General features: G+C 41.1%; 2 protein-coding genes across 4 annotated transcripts in view; both read right to left on the reverse strand.

The window, feature by feature from the left end:
* Positions 1–6,210, reverse strand: part of LOC137358623 (uncharacterized) — an 86,288-nt gene extending 80,078 nt beyond the window's left edge. Inside the window, exon 1 of one of the 3 annotated variants that reach the window (XM_068024710.1) lies at positions 6,030–6,210. In XM_068024710.1, coding sequence (XP_067880811.1) covers positions 6,030–6,037 — 8 coding nt within the window. In that variant the 5' untranslated portion in view covers positions 6,038–6,210. The remainder of the gene's footprint in view (positions 1–6,029) is intronic. The other 2 variants (XM_068024712.1, XM_068024711.1) reach the window with 2 other exon arrangements.
* A 6,805-nt stretch (positions 6,211–13,015) lies between these two features.
* LOC137358664 (complement C1q-like protein 2) overlaps positions 13,016–19,148 on the reverse strand; it is a 50,679-nt gene continuing 44,546 nt past the window's right edge. The window contains exon 2 of the mRNA XM_068024810.1: positions 13,016–15,656. Within this exon, the coding sequence (XP_067880911.1) occupies positions 15,477–15,656 (180 nt within the window). The 3' untranslated portion in view covers positions 13,016–15,476. The remainder of the gene's footprint in view (positions 15,657–19,148) is intronic.

Genomic DNA, 19,148 nt, shown 5'->3' on the forward strand with positions numbered 1-19,148 from the left:
CATGGCTGATCTGTTTGTGGACACAACTCTACTTTCCTGTCTACCCCCGATACCCTTTGACTCCCTTGTTTGTCAAGAATCTGTCTACCTCTGCCTTAAAAACATTCAATGACCCTGCCCCCACTGCTCTCTGGGGAAGAGAGTTCCACAGACTCACAACCCTCTGAGAGAAAGAAATTCTCCGTGTCTCTGTCTTAAATGGGAGACCCCTTATTTTTGAACTGTGCCCCCTCGTTTTTGTCACTCCCGCAAAGGGAAACCCTGTCAAGTCCCCTCAGGATATGTTTCAATAAGATCACCTCTCATCCTTCTAAACTCCAATGAATACAGACCCAACCTGCCCAACCTTTCCTCACAAAATAACCCTTTCATCCCAGGAATCAGTCAAGTAAACATTTTCTGAACTGCTTCCAATGCAATTATATCCTTTCTTAAGTAAGGAGACCAAAACTGTACACAACACTCTAGATGTGGTCTCACCAATGCCCTACACAACCTTCATCCAAATCTATTTGTGCGAATGGGTAGTGTTCAGTCAACTGAATAATTTAAACACACAGAACGTCACGGGTTTCCATGCAATTTTAGCCAGTGGCCAGCATGGTGAGATCACGGTGTGGCGCCAAACATAGGCTGCTTTTCTGTCAGATATGATCGGCAGTTCAAATTCATGTAATACACACAGAGTGTAGAGAAGATAGAAAGCATGTTAATGGTGCAACAAATCTTAGAACATGGCATTGACAGTATTAGGGGGGAAAAAACATCTGCTTGGTCAAGGATCAATCTTAATATACTTTTTCCTTGAACATACGTAAGTGGAAAGTGAGACACACAGGCAGTTTCAAGTAATCCCCGTTTGAAACATTCTCGGTGTCCAATTTCAACTGTTCCATTAAAAACTCTGTTCCGACGTAGGGTCTACATACAAAGCATTAACATACCTTTAGGTGCTGTCAGACATGCTGTGTTTTTCAGCATTTTCTGTTTTTTATTTCAGATTCCCAACATTTGCAGGTTTTTTTCAAGCATTCTTTTTGGTTGCTGTATTCTTGCTGGGATCAATACAGGAGTTTGCTTCTTTTTTCCCTAAAAATGGCTACCGATGGGACCTTAACTGTACTTAAGCTGCCAAGCGAGGGAAGTGCCCCATTCCCCATTGCATTTTTCCTCCACCCTATTTGCCGGCTTATCGACTTCCATACACACAGTTGTGAATTTACTGGTGCGTGTGCTAAGAGAGGGGCTGCCGCAGCAATCTGGGCAAAAAGGAGGTTTTGCGCTTGCTTGGGACCATAGTCAGGTAGTAGATGCGTGAGTACGGCCTAGGGAAAATACAGCCAGCCAGTATCACAGCCTCACTATATCACAGAGCTGCTACAAAGTCAGAAGAATCAGAGCGCAAGAGCCAACAAAAGCAATACTTTTAATTTAAAAATGAACAATCTTGGGTGTGCTAGAACTTAGACTTTTTTTCTTCTTCATCAATACAACTGCTGCCAATCGTCCTCTCACTCAGATCTCTAGATCGTCTCATTTCTATTCAATAAGTTCCTATTCATTTTGATCTAATAACACAAAGCTTTTTTATTATTAGTTCTTGACTTACTGCCATTTTTCCCTTTGAACGGAAGTGTTTTATTGCCAAAGGCCTCCTTATGCAATTTCTAGTACGTGTTTATAACTCCCTGTATTTGGGTTCCTACCGAGCAGTCATCACTGGGAGTGAACAACTTATACTTAATAGTGATTTTAATGAATAGTCTTCAATGTTTGTCCCAAGAATGACTCACATCATAGCAGACTCTGCTCCTGCCACTTCCTGGTTCTCGTTACTTTCTTATCTGGACAACCAAGAAGGGTCAACAGCAAAAATCCGCTGGGATCAAGTTCCCTACAGGAACTGTATACTGACTTAAGAATTTTTAAACAAAATACTCCACTGCTTAGGTAGAAATGCATGGCACTGATATTTTTGGGGAGCTGATAAAATGAAAATGCTAGATTATATCACAATCAGGCTATTGCTGCTGACTATACATTTTCCCTTGATTCCTGTATTTTGCCCCTTGGTACCTGCAAGACTGGAACCAAACCGAGAAGAATGAGGAAGTAAATAGTTCTAGGATAAATTCACCAATACCACCTCACACAGTGAGGAGCCATGTTCAAAGGGAATATGGATCAGAGAACTGACTTACTGCATTGAAATCTCATCTCCAAGCTGCATTTCCCTTGAGCATGGGTCTCCGTCAGGAGTGAGAGATTGGTGAATTTACCATTACAATTGATGTAGTCGTTATTGTTGAGTTAGGACTGATATTGCGGCATTGCAAATAAAGACCTCTGCTAGACATTGCAAATACCAATCCCAGAGGTGTCCCAGGACAGGACTACAAGTACTGGTTCTGATTTACCATTAGCAGCTCAGTCTATTACTGAAGGTTGCATTATCAAATCTCTACCAGTGCTTCATGAACTACTACCAGACATACCAGTGCAAATATTGGTTATGCCAGAACTAAGCCAGTATTTTGTTTTTGTTACAACTCAAGATGAAGGGCAAAAGCTTATAGTGCAGGACAGCATTGAAGTAGGAAAGAGAAAGCAAGGTAAATCTGGAAGTAGTGATTAGGTGACACCAAACCTGAGTTTAAAAACCCTGAGGAAGGAAAGACTGAGGACAAAGAAAGAGTTCTACAGCTTTGAAATCCTAGGAAAGAATAGGTTAGTGTAGGACACCGGGATAAATCTTAGTTTCAACACAAGGGATAGAGGATGATGTATTTGGAGCTGAGAAGAACTTTCATAGTCGCATTGATAAAAGAGATAAGCATGACAGACAGAGACACCTAAAGAGAGATGTTGGATGCTGGAAAAGGTAAAGGGACCAGTGCGAAATATTAAAAGCACAGTAACAGGCCATTTGGCCCAACAGGTCCATGCCGGTTTTTATGCTCCAGACGTATCTCCTCCCACCCTTCCTCATTTAACACCATCTGCGGGTGCTTATTTAGCTTCCCTTTAAATGCATCTATGCCATTCATCTCAGCCACTCCCTGTGGTAGTGAGTTTCACATCCTAACCACCCTCTGAATAAAGAAATTTCTCCTGAATTCCCTATTGGATTTATTAGTTACTGTCTTATATTTATGGCCCTTAGTTCTGGTCTTGCTCACAAGTGGAATCATCTTCTTTAAGCCTACCCCTTCAAACCCTTTCATAATCTTAAAGACCTCTATCAAGTCACCCCTCAGCCTTCTCTTTTCTAGCCTGTTCAATCTTTTCTGATAGGTATGACCTCTCAGCTCTGGGATCATTCTAGTAAATCTTTTTTGCAGTGCCTCTATCTTTTTTTATAATATGGAGACCATAACTGTTCACAGTACTCTAAGTGTGTTCTAACCAAGGTTCGATACAAATTTAACAACTTATCTGTATTTCAATTCTACCCCTCTAGAAATGAATCCCAGTGCTTAGATTGCTTTTTTGTTAATGGCCTTATTAACCTGCGTTGCTGCTTTTAGTGATTTGCATATCTGTACCTCCAGATCACTGTTTCTCTACCCCATTTAGACACTTGTTTTCCAAGGAGTATGTGGCCTCCTTATTCTTCCTACCAAAATGTACTACCTCACACTTATCTATATTGAAGTTAATTTGCCAATTACATGCCCATTCTGCAAGCCTATTAATGTCTTCCTGTAATTTGTCACAGTCCTCCCCGTATTAACTACAACCCCCAATTTGGTGTCATCTGCAAATTTTGAAATTGTACTTCTAATTCCCGTGTCCAAATCGTTAAATGAAAATTGTGAACAGCACTGATCCTTGTGGAACATCACTTACCACCATGTGCCAATCTGAGTAACTACCTTTAATCCCTAAGCTCGCTTTCTGTTTTGTAGTCAGCTTGCTATTCATTCTTCTGCTTGTCCCTTGACTCCACATGCTCTCCACATCATCTATCAGACAAGCTTTCTTTTGTATCATGTCCTGTTAAAAGTTCAATCTTTGCAGTCCTTGCAACACCCAAGTGATCAAACTTCCTCTCCTGGAGCAATACTTTTTTGAATTCCAAATAAATCTACTTTAAAAATATACATTTACACACACCAGGGGCTGAATTTTACGAGTGCGGTGCAAGTCATGACAGCGCATTCTAATGGCGGCGTGCATTCCATAGAGGGGGCGGCCGCCATGTCTCCGGCAACAGCGTCCGATGCCACTGCGCAGGCGCCGGCACCATTTTTAAAGGGCTTTAAGTCCTTCAGTAAAATTTTAATATTTAAAGTTGTAGCATTGTAAAATTTTATTAAATAAAAAATTTTGTGATGGAGGGCCTTCCCCAACCCCACCCCCCAATAGTCATTTAAGTGACACTTAATGTCAGAAAAAACTTTATTTCCTTCCCGAACTACCCCCCCAACCTTCTAACATTTGGCTTCTAACCCCTTCCCACCATTCACACAACCAATAACATTTGTTTTCCCTGGTCCCCCACCCCTCTTGCCCTGAAAATATTATTCCTCTACCCGCTCCACCAGGTTCTCGCCTCGGAACTTAGTGCAGAGTTCCGAAGGCGCGATAAGCACTAATGGCGGCTGTAATATTGGCTGCCATCTGCAGGTAAGTTTATTTACATATGATTAATGTTACTTTGCATATGCTCAAGAAGGACTCGCCGCCAGGCGGCAGGGTGGTCGCACTGAGGCCCCCCTGCCGCCGATAATCTGCAGTGGTCCTTCTCGATGTCGCAGGCCAAGGTGGGCCTATCCCCACAGAATTTTACTGGCCCCCACACTGCAACCCGCGGCATCAACGGACCGGTAAAATTCAGCCCCAGATTTCAGTCGGACCACTAGATTGAGCATTTCTTGGTGGCAGACTGTTCAACACCAGAGAAGTCAGGGAACCAAAAAAATCATCAAGGACACACAACTATGCTGAAAAGCATGGAGGGTGCTTCCTGTTGGCCAATACAGATCTGAGCTGGACTGATAGTGTCTAAGGAAAAGTCCATAGCTTGGAAATTCCTGCCCTTTCGGCTGAGGCACGACGCCAGATTAAAAGAATAAACATGGAAAGAAAAATGGCATATAAAGATACCACAATATACCTCACATTATTTGATTTGAAAGCATGTTTTAAACCCTTGTGATGCGGCTTTGGAAATTTAGACCATTTATAAGACCCTAAAAGCTGCCTAGGCCTAAACTTTTTCCAATAGCAACATCTTTCTAATATCGTTTGTAATATTGAATGGAGAGGAACATAAACATAACCAATGACACTGGCAATCTTTGATAATGTCCTCACAATGCCTTGCTGTGGGGAGCGAACTGTGAGCTAAAGCAGTTTCTGACTGAAGTCTTAAAAGGTATGCAGTGATATCCATTATGTTGAAACACATCACATGCACTTGACTTTATTGTAACAAAAATGAAAAAGCTCTACCAGCTCTGCTTCCTTCCCAAGCAAATTTGCCGAACACGTTTTTCATAAACAGACATTGCTCCTTTAAACTTCTGCAGGGTATTACAAACTATATATTTGAAACATAAGTAAAGAAGACAAAAAGAAAATTGGGAATGCTGGTAGAATTCTACCTCCTTAAGTTTTGATAGAGTAGATAGACTAGTTAGGGAGAAATGGTTTCTATTGGCAAGAGGTTCAGTAACTAGAGGACACAGATTTAAGGTATTGGCAAAAGAGCCAGAGGGGAGATGCAGAGAATTTTTTTTTAGGAACCAAGTTGTTATGATCTGGAAGGCACTGCCTGCAAGGGTGGTGGAAGCAGAATCAGTAGTAACTTACTGGATATTCTACTTGAAGGGGAAAGAATCTGCAGGGCTGTGGGGAAAAAAGCAAGGGAGTGGGACTAATTGGATAGCTCTTTCAAAGAGCCAACACAACCTCCTTCTGTGCTATATGATTCTATGATTCTAATAACAATCAGACACCTTGCTAATTTCTTAAACTAAATTCCACTTGTTTATCCAACTAGCAAAAAATGATCAAGTTATTACATCACCATTGTAGAGTGCACTGACCAGCTCCCCTCCAGTGGTTAGAGTAGATTTGCTGCAATGACAATTTACAATACTTTGTTCGCGTTGCACTATTTGAAATGCACTCCTCCTCAAGCTGCTCTGCTTACTAATGACCATCTCTGTTCACAGGGGAGCTAGGTTGTGGCGATCCAAGCAGAACAACAAAATCCCACAAATCAATCATTTGTAGAAACTGTGGACTTTAATCAACGCTTGTGATTAATTTGCTACTACACGGTGGAATAATGAAGCTAAGTTTAGTAATACATCAAGCGCTGTGAAGGAGGAGCCAAGAGCAATGGCAAGAACTTTGTATCACCTGGCAACCAATGAACGTTTTATATAGTTCACCATTTAAGAGGCCAGAATCCTCAGAGGTCCTATGTCACATGGTGTGTCACCAACATAATGCTAAAGCGATCACTAAAAAAGTATAGTAGTTTTGAAATGAAAGTCGCTAACGCCAAAGAAATTCTAGTACCCAGACAGTGGTCAATGAATGACAAAGTAGGATTCCAATCTCTGCTTCACTTTCAAAGTCAATTATATCCTTCACAAGACCTTGTAATGCACTGTCTTGTGTCTTTAATTTAGTCAGTTAAATAAAGGTAAAAGCTAATGTCAGCCAGTGTCACAATTTACAGTTACTGTTATTACTCAATTCTAAACAGTGTCTTATTCAAGGGCCACTTTCAAATAGTCTCCAACACACCGCACTACAGAATGATGGGAGATAGTTTAAATACAGCCCTTTTATTTTTCTCTGTGGTTGCTGGGATACCCTGCCACCTGATCGTATTTATTTGCTCTCTTGCTGGAGAGCAAAAAAGGGAATGGGAATGACACTGAAATCCACTGTCAACATGCCACAGTGGATAAGGCCGGGAATGGTAATATTGAAGCACATTGAGAAGCAAGTCTGCTGGACGCCAAAGGGGAGGTGGGTGAGAAGTGGCCCTCGAGTCATATCAATGAATACCACTGGACAGTGCACATCAGGTAAAACATAAATATGCTGTATGGTTAGTGCAGGTCTAGTGTTGACTTAAACATATGCATTCTCTAAACTATGTAGCCACTGCAGAGAAGCTGCTGTTTGAGGAAGAAAATCAAAATGTCTTGCATCTATATGCTGCCTTATCACATCTCTCAGAAACATTTCAAACTATTTCACAGAAAAGCATATGTAGCAGCCATTTTGCGCACGGCAAGATCTCACAAGCATAAGATGCATAACCAGTTAATCTCATGGTTTTGGTTGAGGGAGGAATGTTGGCCAGGAAACTGGGGGAGCTCCCTGCACTTCTTCCAGTAGTGCCAAGGGAATCTTTAATTCATTATCTTATGTGTTAACATTTTGATAAAGGCAAGACCAGAACTGGAGTGGAGGAACCCACAGGAATTAATTCCCCCTCCTAGCTTCAGACAACAAATTTTTTATTCTGATATCTACAGAATCCCTTATTTATTTTGCATATTGGAGTGAAACCAAGAGCAAGGTCTTGCAAAACTGACCTTGATGACTGTTGGCAGCACCAATAGATTTGGAGGAATTGTACTGTTTAGGTGAGATATTCAAACGGTTTGATGTGCAAGAAGGACTTGCATTGATAGAGCGCCTTATCACATTTCTCACACACATCCCTAAGTGCTTCAAATACATTATGTTGAAGTAAAGTGACTGTTATGTAGGCAGTGGTGGCAGCCATTTTGCGCACAAGATCCCACAAACAGCCGTGAAACGATTCACCAGTTAATCTGTTTTTGGTGGTGTTGTTGAAGAAGGAATATTAGCTGAGATACTGAGAGAATGGTGCCACTAAGAACTTTAGAATAGGGGTTTGGTTTAACATCTTGGTTTAAGAATGGTATCTCTGACATTGTACCACTACTTCAATACCGCACTGGAATGACAACCTCTCTTAGGTACTCAACTGCTGAATTGGAACTTGAACCCACAAATTTCTGACTCAAGCGATCAACTGAGCCAAGCTGATACTTGACAGCAAGACAGCATTGTTAATGGAGAGGGCGATGTTTCTGGGAGGAGCAAGTTGATTTGGCAACAAGGGAGCTGGCATTCATTTGTCTGGCATCTCAAATGGATACAGAGACTACATAAATCATGTAGGTCTCCTTTACAAGTGGTGTACATCTTCCATATGTACTTGTGCTATACGGATTCCTGCATTCCTATTTTATGCTATGTACATAAAATGGGCGGCACAGTGGCGCAGTGGTTAGCACTGCAGCCTCACAGCTCCAGGGACCCGGGTTCGATTCCGGGTACTGCCTGTGGGGAGTTTGCAAGTTCTCCCTGTGTCTGCGTGGGTTTTCTCCGGGTGCTCCGGTTTCCTCCCACAAGCCAAAAGACTTGCAGGTTGATAGGTAAATTGGCCATTATAAATTGTCACTAGTATAGTTAGGTGGTAGGGAAATATAGGGACAGGTGGGGATGTTTGGTAGGAATAGGGGATTAGTGTAGGATTAGTATAAATGGGTGGTTGATGTTCGGCACAGACTCGGTGGGCCGAAGGGCCTGTTTCAGTGCTGTATCTCTAATCTAATCTAATCTACACTGTTCAATATCTGTTGTAAAGATCTTATATAATTATGTTCCCAATGTATTTTCCCTGCACCTTTTGTCTAGACTGTACAGATTAAACTTCTCTCAATCTTTCATCATCATTCACCTCTTTATACTCAGAATTATTCTTGTTAACCTTCTCTCTGCCCTCTCTCTAATTCATGTATATCCTTTTTGAAGCATGGTGACCCCAATTGTACATTGTACGCTAAGTGAGGTCTCCCCATTGCATTATAAACTCCCAGCAGACCCTCTCGAGATATATACTGTGTGTATACTGGATATATACTGGCTGTGTACCCGAACATTCTATTTGTTTTTTTAAAATTGCTTCTCCATATTGTCTCATCAGTGCAAGTGACAAGTCTATTGTTATTCTAGTATCAGCTAAAACCACTACTCTTTCTAACAAAACAGAAAATGCTGGAAATACTCAGCAGGTAAGGCAGCATCTGTGGAGAGATGTTCCCTGACCTGCTGAGTATTTCCAGCATTTTTTGTTTTTGTTTCAGATTTCCAGTATCCGCAGCATTTTGCTTTTGTATTACTCTAATAATGTGCTTTAACCTCAACTTCAGAAAACACCCAGTGCACATAGCTATCCTTATGAATGTTGTGAGATGGCCAATTTCCAGCCAAATTGTGGGCAGTTTGTGCTATGCAGTTGCAGCCATCAGGAGCTCAGCTGAGACTAAGATAGTGGACATGGGACTGTCTATGGATGTTATTTATATGGACTTCCAGAAGGCATTTGATAAAGTCCCACATAAGAGACTGTTAACTAAGGTAGAAGCCCTTGGAGTTGAGGGCAAATTATTGACATGGTTAGGAAGTTGGTTGAGTGGTAGGCAACAGAGAGTGGGGATAATGGGTAAGTACTCAAATAGATAAGTCTTAAATGAATATTTCTCGTCTGTATTAACCGTGGAGAAGGTCATGGAAGCTAGTGAGTTCAAGGGAGGGAACACCGATATCCTTGAGCATATCAACATTACAAAGGAGGAAGTGTTGGAGGTTTTGAAGTGCATTAAGGTGGATAGATCCCCAGGGCCTGACCAGGTATATCCTAGGATACTATGGGAAGCAAGGGAGGAGATTGCTGGGGCCCTGGCAGAGATGTTTGTATCATCATTAGCCACAGGTAAGGTACCGGAAGACTGGAGGATAGCTAATGTTGTGCCTTTATTTAAGAAGGGCAGCAGGGATAAGCCAGGGAACTACTGGCCGGTGGGCCTTACATCAGCGGTGGGAAAGTTATTGGAAGGGATTCTGAGAGACAGGATTTATATGCATTTGGAAAGGCATGGTCTGAATCGGGATAGTCAGCATGGCTTTGTGCATGGGAAATCATGTCTTACGAATTTGATTGAATTTTTTGAGGTGACCAAGAGGATTGACGAGGGCAGGGCGATGGACGTTGTCTACATGGACTTTAGCAAGGCCTTTGACAAGGTCCTGCATGGTAGGCTGATCCAGAAGGTTCGATCGCATGGGATCCAGAGCGAGCTAGCAAATTGGATACAAAATTGGCTTGGTGATAGGAGGCAGAGGGTGGTAGTGGAGGGTTGTTTTTCAGATTGGAGGCCGGCGACCGGTGCTGCAGGGATTGGTGCTGGGCCCTTTGTTGTTTGTCATATATATTAATGACTTGGATGTGAATATAAGGGGCATGATTAGTAAGTCTGCAGACGACACCAAAATTGGTGGTATAGTGGACAGTGAAGAAGGTTGTCTAAGGTTACAACAGGATATAGATCAACTGGGAAAGTGGGCAAGGGAGTGGCAAATGGAATTTAATGCAGACAAGTGTGAAGTGATGCATTTTGGGAAGTTAAACCAGGGCAGGACATATACAGTGAATGGCAGGGCCCTGGGGAGTGTTCTTGAGCAGAGAGACTTTGGCGTGCAAGTACATAGCTCCCTGAAAGTGGCAACACAGGTAGACAGGGTGGTGAAGGAGGCATATGGCATACTTGCCTTCATCGGCCGAGGCATTGAGTACAAGAGTTGGGACATCATGTTACAGTTGTATATAACGTTGGTTCGGCCGCATTTGGAGTACTGTGTGCAGTTCTGGTCGCCGCACTACAGGAAAGATGTGATTAAGCTAGAGAGGGTGCAGAAAAGATTCACAAGGATGTTGCCTGGTTTGGAGGGCTTGAGTTATAAGGAGAGATTGGATAGGCTGGGTCTGTTTTCCCTGGAGCAAAGGAGGCTGAGAGGGGACATGATAGAGGTATATAAAATTATAAGAGGCATAGATAGGGTAGATATCCAGAGTCTGTTTCCCATGGTAGGGGTGACTAAAACTAGAGGGCATAGATTTAAGGTGAGAGGGAGGAGGTTTAAAGGGGATCAAAGGGGTAAATTTTTCACACAAAGAATAGTGGGTATCTGGAATGAGCTGCCAGAGGAGGTGGTGGAGGCAGGAACAGTAGCGACATTTAAGAGGCATCTGGACAGGTACTTGAATGAGCAAGGCATATGGAATTAATGCAGGCAGGTGGGATTAGTATAGATAGGCATTATGGTCGGCATGGACACGGTGGGCTGAAGGGCCTGTTTCTATGCTATACGACTCTATGACTCTACTCCGATTGGCAGGATGTGACTAGTGGTGTCCCGCAGGGATCAGTGTTGGGGTCTCAATTATTCACATTATTCATTAACAACATGGATGATGGCATAGTAAGTCATATATCCAAATTTGCTGATGATACAAAGTTAGGCGGCATTGTAGACAGTCTAGATGATAGCATAAAATTGCAAAGAAATATTGACAGACTAGGTGAGTGGGCAAAACTGTGGCAGATGGATTTCAATGCAGGCAAGTGTGAGATTATCCATTTTGGACCAAAAAAGGATAGAGCAGGGTACTTTCTAAATGGGAAGAGGTTAAGTACAGTGGATGTCCAAAGAGACTTGGGGGTTCAGGTGCATAGATCTTTAAAATGCCAGGAGCAAGTGCAGAAAATAATCAAAAAGGCTAATGGAATGCTCGCCTTTATATCTAGAGGATTGGAGTATAAAAACACAGAGGTTATGCTGCAGCTGTACAAAACCCTGGTTAGACCCCACTTGGAGTACTGTGAGCAGTTCTGGGCACCACACCTTAGGAAGGATATATTGGCCTTGGAGGGAGTGCAATGTAGGTTTACAAGAATGATACCTGGACTACGGGGTTAAGTTACGAGGAGAGATTACACAAATTAGGCCTGTTTTCGTTAGAATTTAGAAGGTTAAGTGGTGATCTGATCGAAGTCTTCAAGATATTAACAGGAAAAGACAGTCTAGATAAAGATAAACTATGTCCACTGGTGAGAGATTCTAAAACTAGGGGGCATTCAGACCATTCAGGAGAGATGTTAGGAAGCACTTCTTCATGCAAAGGGTGGTAGAGGTTTGGAACTCTCTCCCACAAACAGCAGTTGAAACTGGAACAGTTGTTAATTTTGAATCTGAGATAGATAAATTTTTGTTAAGCAAAGATATTAAAGGATATGGGCCAAAGGCAGGTAGGTGGAGTTAGGCTGCGGATCAGCCATGATCTCATTGAATGGCAGGACAGGCCCGAGGGACTGAATGGCCTACTCCTGTTCCTATCTTCCTATGTTCCTATGACTGCACAAACTCAATTCAGTTAGGACTCTGACAGCTAGTGGAGAGAAAGAGAGAGGGAGAACAATGTTCATCCATCATCCAGGTTGGATTTGTCCATTTCTTAGAGGTGAAAGGATAATGTTTCCATTCTCTTCACCATCCAGTATAGAGGAAGACAATCCAAGCATGTTTAACAGTTATGGTTGAGGTCTGATTTGTAACAGTGTGAACACTGAGGGTTTGGATCCAATATAGGTCCATTTGTCTGATCCTCCTACATAGCCCTAGCTACAGGCTACCACTGACGAGAGAAGTTACTTAGTGCCAAATTATTGTCTTTAGAAACCAATGTGATGAGATTGACATAAGGAGTAAATATCAATCGCTCTTACACCTTTCATGCTGCATTGGAATAGGGGGAGGGGGAGGTGTTAAAAAGAAAGCAGGAATCACTTCAATATTGCAGACAAGTGCCAGAACACTACAAAGGATTCTGTGGGGTAGGCACACTGAAGCTTTTTCTCCTTAGATCATTTTACCAGACTAATTCATTAGGACAACTTCAGCAAAAATGAAGTTTTTTTTTGTTAGAAGGAATTACCTGGATTGAGGCTGTCCAAACTCATTTCACTTAGGATCCTTGCAGCTAACAGCAAGAGTCAACATTTATCCCAAGTTTGAATTAACTGACAACATCAGCCCATACATACAGTAGTAATACACTAGATGAAAGCTGACAGTTTATTCATATCAGGCAGTGCTTCTGTACATCATCAACTCTTAAAACATGAAAAATTGGGGTAAAATGAACAGCCACCATCAGAGAAGAGATGCTATTCGAGAACAGGGCAATCTGTTGTGGCAGAAACCAGATTCATTTGTTGAGTATTTCAGATGGATAGAGAAACCATATGAATTTTGTGCAAAGATTGTACATCTTCTGTACAAAATGGTTTACAGTGCTTATGCTATTATGCACGATATGCACATAGTACAAATCAGTCTTTACTCAGCATGCATGGCAAATTTGCTTCCTTTCAGTTCAATCACATAGACCCTATTTACATGAAGGTGCCATCTTGTGAACAACCCTTATGTTAACTAATTTGTCAAATGCTTTTGGCACTTTGAATGTCTATCTGTGCAGAATTTGCAAGGGGTCACCTAAAATTCGAACTTAATTTGGGACATTGCTAAAACTAGGTGGTGCATTTGTTAACAGAATCAGCCAAAAGTATTGGCTTCTTGTGGTTTGATATACATGTAAAGACCAACAGATGTCATTCAAGGCTTCAAATAGTGATGTTCCTGTCTGCTGTATATTTCACAGAATTAGTCGCTAGCAACCTTGCATGTCATGGGATGCAAGATCAAAATTAGAAGATGTTTCTCAACAACTAATATCTTCATCAACCAGGACTTTCATCTGCTAAACTCATAAATGTGCGCAAATAGGAGAAACCCAAGTGCCAAATCAATTTTGGGAACTAGAATGGCACTGGTCAGCAAATTAAGCTTCTTTAACATTTTCATGTATAGAGCCGCATTCAATAACATTGCAGACTGAGAGACTTTCTGGGTAAGTCATATAGGCAAAACATCTGGAAGTCAGTAAGAATGGCAGATCTGCAATCCTCTGACAAATAGTAATTAACAATGCCCATACTGTCAGTGAACAACAGTACAGAAATTCCAAGCAGAAAGAAACACTTAATAGACCACTTCCCATCTCCCATCCTACAGTTGTTGCAGGGATTTTAGTGTCACCAGATGCTGCCAAATTCTAACTTCAGCCAAGTTTAGTAAGATTAGGTTTCGCTTGCTGAGTTACAAGTTTTTTCCTACAAATATCTCAATACAACTGCTCAACATGTTTGTACGAAATTTGTGTGTGCACTTGGATTTAAAAAGCACACAGTAATTTAGTACAAGCAGGTTAATTGTTTGTATGGGAGCAGTGCTGGTCAAGAACATATACCCCAGTATTTCTTCTGTCAGAACTTTCTTCCCTTTTTTGGTTCACTGACAAGGTATTCAATGTTGTCAAGGATGAAAGCAAATCATCTTACTGATGAAAAGAAGCTGGCCTCTGTAATGTGACTTCACAGCATCCAGAAGAGTGGAAGTGATGGTCTTGTGATGGAGTTGTGCTGGTGTGCGATAAAGGTAAGACCAGAACTGGTGACCTGTAGGAAGTGAATCCCCAACCTAAATACAGAGAGCAAACATTTTCACTCTAACTCGTGGACCCCTTATTTATTTTGCATATTAAGTGGTGTTAGCAACAGGGCGCAGCCAGTAATAAGGACAAACATATCATAAATTTGACCTCGGTGGTCGCTGGCAGCATAGATAGTTATATCTGGAAAAATGGCACCATTTAAATTAGGTAAGAAAGACTTGCATTAATATAGCGCCTTATCACAATGAGCTTCTTTGAAGTGCAGTGACTGTTGTTACATAGGCAAATGCGGCAGCCATTTTGCGCACAGCAAGATTCCACAAACAGCAATGAGTTGATTGACCAGTTAATCATTTTTTTTTGGTGCTAGTTGGCTGAAGGAGGAAACAGTGCTACCTGAATCACTGGAACAGGCAGACGGGGCCTTGAGTTTTCTTACCAAGTTTATGTTGCTGCCCCTATTTTCAGTAGATGATGTCACCACTGATGATGTCACAGGTTAACTGACAGCCAGGGTCTTTCCATTGTTGATATAAACATGAAATCATCCGGTGGAGCATGACATATATAAAGCAGGAAGCAAAATTTAAGGGGCAGGATCAGGATTTGGGACTTTTTGTTCTTTAGCTTAAATAATGGAGCCATTACCTGATTGAAGTGAATGACAAATATGCTTCTGGCACATATACCTGCCTTTAATAAGATTGTGCCATTTTGGTTAATTGGTGTTCATTATTATTTAACCCTCTGGATTTTTATATACAGTTTGCTTTTTTTTTAGCGCCATTGCCTTTACTTATCACAGTATGCCATTTACTCACATTCAATCAAAAGGTCAGAACATGTTAATGGATCAATTGATATTAGTGCTAAAATAAAAAAAATTCTACTGATTGTGAAGCAAGAAACAAAATTGCAAAAGAATCTTTCATTTATCTATTGAACATTTAGGAGTTGGGGGTGTTGCTAATTCTGAGCTCCATTTGACCTTCTGATCGACATTGAACACATTCCTCCCTGGTTGGTCTGCAAAGGGACACGAAGGCACCTTTGCTCAGTCTGGGTAGATGATGAAACCAGAAAAGGTGCTATACTTGTTGTTATTGCCGCCATGAACTTTCCCTCCATCAAGCTTCACGTAAACTTCATCTCCGACATCCAGATGTAAGATGACACTGTTGCTGGCGTAGTCATAGTTCTGATCAGCGTCTTGGGCAATGGCACTGGCTCGTACCTGAACCAAGATAGAATACAACAGATATCAGTGGGAGTAAACAATCTCTCAGGTTATCTTCGTCCCTTCTTATCTCCCCCTGTGCTATTCTCTGACTAAGGCTGGGGCTTTGTCCAGGATAGCACTGACTAACTCACCCTTTGATATTCCCTCATTCCCTTTGAAATCCAATTTGTTTTGTCTGCAAATGTTTCAGAAATTAAAGCACAGCACCTTTTTCCTTAGTTGAGCATTACTGGAAATTTGCTAAATGGAATTTTATTGAGAATCTGCTCAATTATGGTGTGCTGCATCGCACAACTAAGGGCATTGCTGAGCCACTTTAAGAAACCTTTCCCCATTAAGAACACGAGAGAGCATGTAATGACAAAAGGCCATTTGGCCCTTCTATCTTCTTCCGCTCATGGATTATGTCCAATTTACCCTATTATCAAATTTTTCTCCCAAGGGAAAGGTCAGCTTGGTTTCTCCCCAAAAGCTAACCAAGCAGGAATCAGGAATGATACAGGTCTGTGTCCGCTTGTTCTGCTTCAATTTCTGACATGTTCACACGTGAAGTGCATCAAAACAGATCACAAACTGCACTGGTTCTCATTTGTATTAATTTGTGATAAGGCGCTATACTTCTGTTGCTGAGGCACCAACATGTGGAACATGTTGGAACACCAAATCCTGAATAAAACTGGATGAAATATTAGAGGGATTGGGTAGTGTAATGAATTCACACACTGCAGTCAATTTTAATTGAGAGCACGTTTCAGGTGGGTGTTGAAATGCACTCAAGGACAATTTTAAACCAAACTACTAAAATATTTAATTTGAACTTTCTTTTTTGGGATAAAAACAAGAAACGCTGGAAATACTCAGCAGGTCTGGCAGCATCAGTGGAGAGAGAAGCTGAGTTAACGTTTCAGATCAGTGACCCTTCGGAACTCAGTTTCTTGTTTTTATTTCAGATTTCCAGCATCTGCAGTATTTTGCTTTTACTTTCTTTTTTGCTTGTGCGTTCAGAGGAAAGCCAACCCCAGTCAGGATATCACAGACCTGTCACACAGTGAGTTGCTATGTGGAATGAAGTTACATATCAGACATGTGAGTGTTGCATCCAGGTCCATGATTAAAAATGGTTTTCTCTAAATTGCTCCATAATAAAATGTCCAACTTCCACCAAATTCTTAAACCAGCTATTGCTCGAACCAAAATGGCCACAGAGCTTTGAAATTGTCTTAGGGTTTAGTACAAATCCTCTGGAATTTACAGATGATCTAAGAGGACCTCTTAAGACAGTCTCTACAATCCTGTAAGACGCCTACGGAATCACACCAGCAAAACTGCAAATCCTCAGACAGTCACAATGGTTTATACACAGGAACAGAACAGATTTGGATACAACGAACCCTAGTGAATTTGTATTGTAGGTTCCTATATACAATTTAAAACAAAACTAGTTTTGACAATAATGATCTCAGTGAGAAAGAAATTTTCCTTACACAAAATAAGTAAGTAAAAATAAAACCAATGCTTTGTATTGCAACATTTCCTGTTATGTGATCTTCATGCCAAAGTCCTTGGCTGTGACCCAGGTTATATATGCTCATGTCAGCTCTTTAAAACAGAAATACAGGCTCCAAACAGCTTCTGTTCAATATGCCAAATACTCCCGATATCTTCCTTTTAATAATTTCAGGTCTACAGTAGAGGAAAGGTGTAGTGACATGACAGGAGAAGCACAACAGTAAAAGCAGATTTTGCTTTTTAGCCAGTTTTCTCCCCTACTGTCCTGAAGGTGTTAATTCGTGTTGGGTCACTGTTCCATGGACAACAAGCACCTCGAGTATTAGCATGCTACTCTACCAAGGAGGGCACCACAGTCATCTCTGTTGCTGACATCCACACTCTGTACACTTTCCAGCACTGACAACAAATGTAATCTCTACACAAAAGTCAGATGTCCTTTTACCTCACTTTGGCTGAGATCATCTAATGCAGCACAGACCAGAAACAGAACAATTGGATCTTTCTAATCAGTTTGGCTCAGTACAATACCAGGTACAATATTTAGGAATTCTGCTTACACATAAATTCCTCTCCACCCTTTAGGACCAAGTTTTCTATATTGAACTTGAACTAAATGGTAATGAATGAAACATGTATCAGAATGGACAGTTAAATTGCCAATGGGTTTATCACACTGTATAATATATATACCTTTTTGCAAAAGATATCTTTTCTCTAAACAACTGCATAGTCTTTTGCACTAATTAAAAAAAAAAATTCTACAGTACAATGCTGCTGCTCAGTGCATGACAGGAACATTCTGCACTGCCAAGGATTTCTAATATGACGTGTCCCTGAGTCTACCCTTGACAGGTCCCAAGGCATCAACTGTCAGCACCAATTGTTGTTTTCCTGCCTTCTTCTCATTCTCAACACATGATCAATCGTGCAGCTTAAAAGAGGCATTATGTTATTCTTCAGAGCTATATATAAAGAAAACCATCCTGCATGTAGCCTTGTTTGCTGTTGTTAAGGTGAAAGATGACTTGAAGATGCAGCAATTTTCTTTTTCTGCATCCAAGAATTCATCCAAAGTGTAACCTAATAGCATGTCAGGCAGCATCTGACTACACTGCCTCGTTGAATTGTTTAGAACTGAGATTTTGAATAATACTCTCATCTCAGGAGGAAGTCCTTCTGGCACCTGTCTTGCTACCCTGCACCACATACAAGAAACAAACTCTAGCTTACAGGTCTCACCATCATAACATTTCTTATCATTCTCTTTTTAAAAAAAAAAAAATCTATAATTATTATGGCCTTGGGGACTCTAAACCTTCCTCTATTGTTTCCTCTAAACTACAAATAAGCTGTCCCAGGTGCTCTTTATCTTCCCTGTATCCTCACTATGATGAAATCAGGACTCATTCTTCTCAGATCCTCAAAATATGGAACTCCTCATCTCCCTCAATCTTCTATTTCTCCTTCAATTTTCAGGCTTTTAAAACCTGGCATCACAAACTATATTTCTCAATCTATCTTGTCTTCTGAACTTTGGTTGTATTCTTTATTAGAGACCTTTACCTTTCATCTACATTTTTTCAATTTATAAAAATTGCTACCACAATTTTTTTTCTAAACAACTTATTTATCATGGATTCTTTACGCACACCCAACATCATGTAGATTTAAAAACCATAGCCAGCATAAGAATTGTACTGAAACTTGAATATGGATTCATGCTATGCTGTAGTCTCTAGGTAATTATCACTGCATAGCTCCTCAGGCCTTCTTAATTAATCCTTTCACCGATATAAAGCTACAAGAAGAGTTGCTGGCTCACTGCATTCTATCACTGTGGCGTGAGTTCACTGAACAGCACTCACTGTAAAAACTGACACTGGAATTTGCATCACATGCAAATTTTTCCCCGATGCTGATGCACACTGTTTATACCAGTGACATGTACTATTTACAAAATGCTGTGCCCATAGA

This window comes from Heterodontus francisci, chromosome X (assembly GCF_036365525.1).
Source record: "Heterodontus francisci isolate sHetFra1 chromosome X, sHetFra1.hap1, whole genome shotgun sequence".
NCBI lineage: Eukaryota > Metazoa > Chordata > Chondrichthyes > Heterodontiformes > Heterodontidae > Heterodontus > Heterodontus francisci.